We start from the raw sequence: 9053 nt of genomic DNA on the forward strand, positions 1-9053 counted from the left end.
CAACTCAGAGAGACTGTACGTAACGACACGAGCAATCGAAGCCCGCAACAACTCGGTTTCCCATTAACCTTGCGAGCTTTACGTACTTGTGCGTCAACTCCCCAGTCCCCCCACCGTCACTGTTCTACAGAGGAAGAAAGGGGGAGACGGGCAACCTGTAAAGAACGTTGTAAGTGTAGTTTTTATTTATATCGAATATTAAAATACATATTTACAGCTTAGGTCTGTGCCGGCCTGGCTGCTAATAACGTTCAACTTTGCCCCGGCTTTAGTTCACACAAATATGAGCGGCAGCGGGCGGCCCAGGACCAGCTCATTCGCTGAGCCTCCCGGAGCTCCCGGATCCGCTGCAGCCGGTGCCGGATCAGCAGTAGCCGGAGGAAGCTCGACAGGAAAAACTGGGGCTTCTCAAGCCAGCGGAAGCAGCTCGACGGGCTTTGGGAATTTGAAACTGCCTAGTGGGTATTGTTTTATATATCTCTTAGCCCAATTTACATGTTATTACAAAGACTCGGGCTGTGAGTTATTTTAAAGAAATGTACTGGAGGGTATTTAATGTCGATCATTGTCAGGGAGCTAATCTTAGCTAGCAAGCTGTTAGCTTGTTAGCTAATGCTAGCTGTTTTTCATTAATGAACCTCTGCGATCAAGGGCTTTTTTTCCGCAAAGTTAACATTAGCTGCCGGTAACAAGCCCTTGATCAGTCAGCGGTAAATAACGATATGTCATTTTTTCCGGTAACAGTTCCCAAGCATTATTATTGCAATAATAGTGTTGGTGTTAGCCCACGGTCTAATTTATTGGTCAGCAATATCAGATGTGGTAGCTAGCTAACTTTTGTAAAGAGTAGGTAGGTTGAAATCATCTGGTTTAAGTTCTGAGACGTCGTCCTCGGTCCAGTCTGATCGTGTACAGATATAGTTTTTGTCAAACTAGGGTAACCCTGGTATATGTTGTGTACGTAGTCTGAATTGACGAAATTTATTTTCAATGAAATTCTCCCAAACTACTGCATACCTGGCTGCTTACAGTTATGGATATATAATAGTATCTGTCTATGGGTTTAAACATCTGGTTCAGTACATAAATACACCTAAAGTAATTTTTAAAATCGGGAAAGTGACAATATTCTGTCTTTGTATTAGTTAGGTCTGTCCCGAATGGCATTTTTGGGCTCCGGAGCTTCGCTAAAGTCGGGGGTGTGGGGTTACGTCTCTGTTATCGGCTGAACTGGGCTGCATCTAAAAGTACCTCTACGCTCATCTGCCAGTACTTTGGGTTAAAAGAACAAAAGCAAAACAAAAAGCTAATGAAAGTGCTTATGTAATATAATGTAAAAGATGGCAGACAATGGATCTTTATAACCATTTGCGGCGTATAGCCTACACCATCCCGCAGAATGTACTACATTTCCATCACTGATGTGAGATCAACTAATAGTTTTACCTGTTACTCCGTTAGAATTGTTGGAACTACCGAGGAGCACTCAGTTCACTCTAATTATTCAGTGGTGTTACAGAGGGATGCCTCGTTACCTCATAAACGATCTTTGGCTAATAGCAGTCAGCGGTGTTTTCTGTTTATCCATCAGGCATCAGCTGCAGCCAGGTCACAAACCTGACAGCAGCGAGCTTCATTTAGTCCTGTCATCAGTTTCAGTCACTGAGTTAAGGGTGGTTAGCGATAGCTGATAAGATCTTAACCAGAAACAGCAACAATCAATGGAATCTGTGCAAGTGAGTGAGAGAGAGTTTTAAATGACATGCTGGCTCCCCATCATGATGCCTATCACCCCTAGTAAGTACCAGCTAGCAGACCAAGCTGTTTCCATTGTGTTCGCTTTCCGCTTCATCATGGGACTCAGACTGCACTGAAATTCCCTTCTGTCTGGAATATTCCAATACTAAAATTCGAATTTCAGAATAGCCGAATATTTGGGTCTAGCCCTAGTATTAGTGGAACAGTTTATTTTCTATGAACTGTGTCAGCACCCTCAGGTGGAAGATCTTAGTTAAAGTATGTATGGTACACCTTAGAAAAAAATCTTTATTTCTGTAAGTAATACTTACTGTCTACTTTTATTTTAATAGTCAAACATGGTCACTTTCACCATTTTGGCACGTGTACAGAAAACCCTTATTTGCCAACAGCAGAATTTCTTCATTTGGTTTTGTTGATGCGGTGACAAGAACATGTACTTTGGCTTCAGGAAATATTGACCCTTTCACTTTCTGTACACCTTGTTTCCAATTTAATTTTCAGTGGATAAAATTGCCATTTCTGCCCATCAGTCAACACTCAATAACCCATAATAACAAAATGAAGAGATATTTTTGGAATATCAGGTGATTTAATCCAAGGCTTTTGAATATGGCAGACTTTTTCACTTGCTCAGTTTTCAGAATCTCATCATCTTGGTCATCAGCATCTACTGCACCTTGCGAAAGTGTTGTTCTTTTGTCAGAGGTGCTTGCACCCCGCAGAGACCCAAATAAAAGTGCTGTTTCAGAGTACAGCATCATTAAGCTTGCTAAATCTGAAAACATCTCTACTTTTTGAACTTTTGTCCAAACAAGCCTGACTATTTTCACACCTAAAACTAAACTCATTGAAGTAGATAAATCTGAAAACACCAGGCTCCTTTTTAATGTGCATCAGGAAAACTTGGCTCTTCTAAAAGGGTCACATCTGCCTCCTCAGTCATGGTTGGATGCAGGTTAGCAGTAATTTTAAGAAGGCTGCTTTTCTCTTTGTGTTTCTGCCAATACAGCCAATTACAAAGTGCAGATATCATTATTTACCTGTTTTTACTTTTGTAAGACAACATGGCAGCATGTAATTTGATCAATGATTTTAGTACAGGAGTGAAAAAATAACTGTTCTTAACACCTAGAATTAACAAGCCATGATTGAATCACTACTCTCACACTCATTCATTTGTTTGTCAAAAGAAAAATATGTCCGTAAGAATAAGTAAATAGCAAATCTAGCAATGCTCAAAAACAGCAGGAGGTGATGAAGACCAGCTGAGACTGACTGAAAGAGGAGGAAGAAGAAATATATAGCCATGTTGGCTTTATGCCATAATGCCTTTCACATTACTATTATTACATTTAGACTAACACGTAAGTTGCTAAATGTTGTCTAAAAACAACTATGTCCACAAGAGCTTCACCTAAATAAAATTTGACTCTAATATCAGAAACGGTCTGAAACCTGAGCAAAGCAGCTTTTATTACTTGAGTTTCTGATACTTGTTGTTATTGACATATTTTAATTTCTGCCTAAAAGGGTTTAAAACTTGGCTCTATTCATTTCTGTCCTAGAGCATGTTCGCACATGAGAGCACGTTGAAGTTTTGTTTTATATCTGTTACCATTGTTAAATTCGAAGTTGGTCAACTTACTCCTAAATATATCAATATACATCTAATATTAGTTACCCATTTCTACAGTATTTACTTATTTTAGGTGGACCTGAGAGATATTACATGTTATTATACCCTTGAAAAGCCCATAAGCCTGTCTTAACAGCATAGTACATGGGCAGCAACATCAACTATAGATGTGACCCATCCACATTATACACATTTTTTATCTATTAATGTTAATATATTTCTGTGTTGTGGCATGTTACATGAAAATTATGTCAGTGACTTGTAAGCGGTGTTTGTGTAGGGCCAAATTGGCACCACACTGGATCAATACTCTGCATCAATAAATAGATACCCTGAGTTGATAAATCGATAACAGGAGGAAAAGTTACATCAGTGCATATAGGCCTCCAATGATAAAATACTAATACTTGCTGATTATTTTATCAAAGATTTGCCTGGGTTTTCATGCTTACAAACAAGCTCCCAGCTAATTGCTTATAAGTGTGATAAGTGACTTTTCTCAGCCTTTTTCTCTTACTCATCAGGCATGTATTGACATATCGGAAACCAAAGCTATTCACTGATGGCTGGGCAGAGTGCTCATCTTTGCATTCATTATTCAAAGGATGAACATGCCACAGCTGCTCCATAATTAATGTACTCTCCTCTGGCTTAACTTGTTTAAAGAGAGCATGGCTGTGATGCTAAAAGGAAGTACAGAGGAGCAGTGTATTGTGGACCACACTGTAAAAATGCTGACCTGAGGGTAGATACCGGATCTAGGCCAATCATTTTGGTACACTATTGGCTGCTGTTTACTGCTAACCTTGGAAAAAGTTTGCAAAATAGAAAGGTATAAGTTGTTGTAATTTGTCATCAAGAATAAACTGAAGGTGGTAATCTAATTTAGAATGTATTAAATCATCTGTTTCATTTTACAGATGGATTCATACAGATTAAGAAGCAGTTGATTAAGCCAAATTACTTATATATATATTTTTTTTATCAGTATATGGGAGAAGCATCAGTTCCTCCATGTCTGACTCCATTTTGAGACACAGAGACCAGCTAGAGATTAGGAAGGGTCCTGTTGAGACAGGTGAAGTGAGCAAGCCCAGGAAATGGTAACACTGCTGGGTGTGCTACTGTCCACACAATTTTATCACAGGCTCTGACAAGCCTTTTGGCAATGAGCCTCCTTTCTGTCTCTGTTCTTCCCTCCCTGTGTCATTGCCTCTGGTGCCAATTTGTCAAATCAGTCTTGACCCAACGTGTGCATAAATCACCGAGTGCCTACTTGACCCTAACTAGAGCTGTCAGGTACTGTTAGATCTGGAGCATCTTACTTTGATTGATTTCCAAAAGGTCAAACATGAGCTTGTCAGTGACACTGTCAGGCTAGTTTAAAACATGTCACTAATTGTTTCCTTTCAGTAAGTTTCCTTTCCTTTGTTTTCTCTCAGTAAGTGCTAGAGCTCTCACCTGTCCATTGAGCTGTGTATAATATACAGTAATTCAGGTGTAGTGTCTGTATTTCTATGCCCATTGGGCCTACAGGGCATCTTAGTTGGAACTCTTGTTACGTTCAGTTAAATCATCTTTCCTTTGAGTTTAACTAGTGGCAGGGTGATGGGAGTTTATGTGAAGGTTTAGACCTCAGCATCACAAGTATTCTTGTTTGACATGATGTTGTGCTTTTTTCCAGTCCAAAGTTTTGCAGACTTTCATTTTACTAGCACCGTGTTGCTACTACACTTCGGTGTGCATAAAGTTTTTTTTTCCCCTGTTGGTAGCATCACCCATTACTGGTTGCATTACATTGTGATTGTATTTTTCAGATACTGAATATGTAGGTTTGGTGTGAAGCCACATCATGACAGGGGAACTTCTGTGATTTCAGGGTTTCTCTGACCAGGTGTATTTTTGCTGTTGTCCACAGGAGACAGCGGCAAAGTGACGACAGTGGTAGCCACGCCCGGCCAGGGCCCTGATCGCCCGCAGGAAGTGTCCTATACAGACATTAAGGTTATAGGAAATGGCTCCTTTGGAGTGGTCTACCAGGCTCGCCTCCTCGACAGCCAGGAGATGGTGGCAATTAAGAAAGTTCTGCAAGACAAGAGGTTTAAGGTATGATTAGACCGGTGTACTCATTCTGATAATGTTTTGGTGGCTTTTGGTAGATGCAGATGTTTAGATTTTTTTTTTTTTTTTTTTTTATTTCACTTTGTGGATTAGAACATGATGATCCTCAGTAGTTGTCCTGAATTAGCTGTATCATTTTCCTATTGGTCATATTTTTTGCACAATTCACACTGCTGTTTTCTCCTCTTCCCCCCTTTCTTTTCTTTTTTGTAGAATAGAGAGCTGCAAATTATGAGAAAATTGGACCATTGCAACATTGTGAGGCTACGTTACTTCTTCTACTCCAGTGGAGAAAAGGTGTGTATACACCAGTGGCTTAACTGGCGACGGTGCAGATGGTGTGGTGCGCTGGGGCCCAGCAGGTCTCAAGGGCCCATGCGGGAAGGATTTTAATGGCTGCATTAATGTTGCCTATTGCAGGAGGCCCTCCATGACTTTGAATTGTATCATACAGTTTTCAAGCTGGCCCTTTATTGATAGCCACATACTAAGTTGTGACAGCTAATGTGAAAGCTATATATACCACCTTCTGATCATTGGTATAACACTCATGGTTTTGAATCATAGCCTGTTTTATGTGTTTTGTTGGTGGTGGTGGTGATCATCATAGCCTATTGTGATGTGTGTGTGTGTGTGTGTGTGTGTGTGTGTGTGTTTTTTTGTTGTTGTTGTCATCCTTATTAAATGTTCCCAAAATGCATGTTTTATTAAAAATAATTATTTCTATCCACCACCTATTTAATTTGGTTTCCTTCTTCTTAAAAGTTAAGAAGAAAGAAGGCTTGCTGGGAAATGCTAATTTATTTGTGCAGTGACCTTGCTCGCTCTCATTTGTATTAACTTGCGTGGGCATCATGATGTCAATTATTTTTTTCAACGGTTCAACCAACTTCTCATCAAGAAGCGAGTGTTCTTCAGCAAATAGTTAGCAGCATAATGTTTAGAGAGCCCAAACAAGGAATTTGGATTTGGATTTGAGCAGCGTTGCTAATGACTTTGCTGAGTGCAGAGCCCATAGGATGAACTTCTAATGGGTGGGTACAGGCTTCTTAGTTATAGAGTGGGATAAGGGATTTAAGTCTACAGTATGTTGGAAATTGCACACCTACTGTAATCTGTGTCTGTAGTAACATTTTGGCTGCTGGTGCCTTTATGTATGTTGAATTTTCATTCTGTGTAGATCCTTAAGTTGCTGTGTTTTTCCTGTTGGCTATTTGTTCTGTGCTTATCAACATACAGTGTAAACTACCTTTGTGCTGATTTGTTACTGTAGACTGGCTGAATATTTCGGATGTTTTATAGTTGGAGAAATTAGGCTGTGGTGGTTAGAGTCCAGGCTAGGCTGTTGATTAGCCGCTGTCTGTGGTGCTGAGCAAAGGCTGGCTTTCAGGATGGGACTTGCATGGTGAGCCTCTCCATGCAGTTGTCTGGAATGGTTTTGTGTGTGTATGTCTGCATGCATGTGCGCAAGAGCATGCCTGTGTGTTTGGGATGTGGGTAGGGCATAGAAAAATATTTTTTCTCCGGGCCCCATTACAATTATGTTACGCCACTGGCGTACACTGACTTTGATCTAGTAGGAATCAAGTTTCCAAATGGAGCACTCTCTCTCCACACCCTGATACTTAATGGTGCATGCATCAAGGATGATTCATAGACGTGTTCTGGACAAACAGACTTAGTATTTATTGAAACATGATATCAATTCAAGAGTCCCATGTAATTTATTTATGTTAACAAGAGGGCACAGCAGACCATATCTGTTTCCTTAACTGACCTGTTGTTTTCCCTGATGTTCACCAAGGTTAGCTACGCTAGCCATTAGCCATGCATTAAATTAGCCACACTCTGATAGAACGCCACTCTCTGTGAATTTACATACAAAGAAGAAATGAATAACTGAGACACTGGTTTTCATTCTCATTGTGTTATCAAACTGTCAATCCTATACCGTCTATCGAACTGAATCATGAGCTGGTTATATTGTTACACCACTATAAACCACTGTAATCACTGTTTAACTGTGCTGTATTTTAACTCTACTGCTGTAAAGAGTAGAAGTTCATATGATACACATCAGGAATATAATGAAAGCTTTTATTGTTATATATTAAGTACTGTGCTGATGTCAGTGCTCCTGAATTTCATCTCCTTTGTTGAGTCAAGCTGTTTACACTTCACTATGCCTTAGTAATGCTTGAATAGCAGGCTAAACAGTTGTGCTTAAATGCATAAAAATTGATGGGTTTTATTGCTTATAAAGTGTAATTGCAAAATCACTGAATGGCATCAACTGTACCTGTTAAGTCACTGTTTGCAGCAAATGTTCATTTAAGTGTAAACCATAAGATAAATGTTTCATTTCTTATTATTTTTCATTGCATACAGCTTCAATAATCTCACATCTAATCCAGTGTTTATTAGTTTAGTGTAATGTTTTTGTGATGTAATAACCTCTGATTTGGATTGGTTTAGATTTCACTTTCCACTAGTTTCAGTCGTCTTTTCTTATGTTCCTCCTTTTCAGAAAGATGAGGTCTATTTGAATCTGGTGCTGGACTTTGTCCCAGAGACAGTGTACAGGGTGGCTCGGCACTTCAACAAGGCCAAGACCACCATCCCCATCATCTATGTTAAGGTGGGTAGACATACAGACACATGTGGATGTGCTCCTGGGCATTTTTCTCTTGCTGCTTACACCATAGCATGAAAAGGTGACTTCAAGTTCAGTTGTTCAGCGATGGCCTACTTCTTTTCTGTATACACCATAAGTTGAAAAATGCATTTACAATCTAATACTGCATTCCTTTTTATTGGGAAGGTCTGACATCCAGAATGCCAAACAACATTGCCTTCATGTGCTATTGTTTTTAGGAAGCCCCTCAAACAACAGATGTTGTGCTCTTAGACAAACGGGTACTTTACAAGTTGGAGAGTTGTTCCTCTCTGGCATAAAGCGGGTGCTCGATGCTTTCGTTTGAAGGGCACGGCTGTGAATATTTCATTCTAAGATGATAAACTGTTTAAGGCTTTATCTGCAACTGTGACGTGGAATATGGCTGATATGTTAATTTGTGTCTGATTTGTACTTTTTGCATTAGGACATAGTCACTGGTTTCCATGGTAGGTCATTATCTCACTCTGTGTTTCAAATAAAACAGATTTAAATCTTCATGTTAGTCTTTTAAATTTAGTCTCACTATTTATTGTGCAAATTTTTACAGAAATCAGTGGAAATGGGATTTTTTTTTTCAGTAATTGCCTGTGAAAGCAATAAGTATGTTTGTTTGTTTTGCATTGACTATGTGCTGTTTAAGAATCATGAAGGCATAAAGGGAAATTCAGCCCTATGGGGATTAATCTGTTTGCACTGCACTTGGGTCCCTGTCTCAAAGGGTGCTCATTTTAGAGGGAGTGTTTGTGTGTTTACTGCGTCTGTAGCAGCAGAGAGGACATTATAGCTGTCTCATGGCCCATTTCTCTATCTCAGCCTGCTGCTCTCCCCTGTGGCTTTGAGAAGCATACTGATTTCTCC

General features: G+C 39.7%; 1 protein-coding gene across 1 annotated transcript in view; it reads left to right on the forward strand.

The window, feature by feature from the left end:
- The first annotated feature begins 1 nt into the window (after position 1).
- gsk3ab (glycogen synthase kinase 3 alpha b) overlaps positions 2–9053 on the forward strand; it is a 19726-nt gene continuing 10674 nt past the window's right edge. The window contains exons 1-5 of the mRNA XM_020610802.1: positions 2–169; positions 273–458; positions 5316–5503; positions 5732–5815; positions 8046–8156. Coding sequence (XP_020466458.1) covers positions 284–458; positions 5316–5503; positions 5732–5815; positions 8046–8156 — 558 coding nt within the window. The 5' untranslated portion in view covers positions 2–169; positions 273–283. The remainder of the gene's footprint in view (positions 170–272; positions 459–5315; positions 5504–5731; positions 5816–8045; positions 8157–9053) is intronic.

The sequence above is a fragment of the Monopterus albus genome, unplaced genomic scaffold, assembly GCF_001952655.1.
Source record: "Monopterus albus unplaced genomic scaffold, M_albus_1.0 scaffold107.1, whole genome shotgun sequence".
Lineage (NCBI taxonomy): Eukaryota > Metazoa > Chordata > Actinopteri > Synbranchiformes > Synbranchidae > Monopterus > Monopterus albus.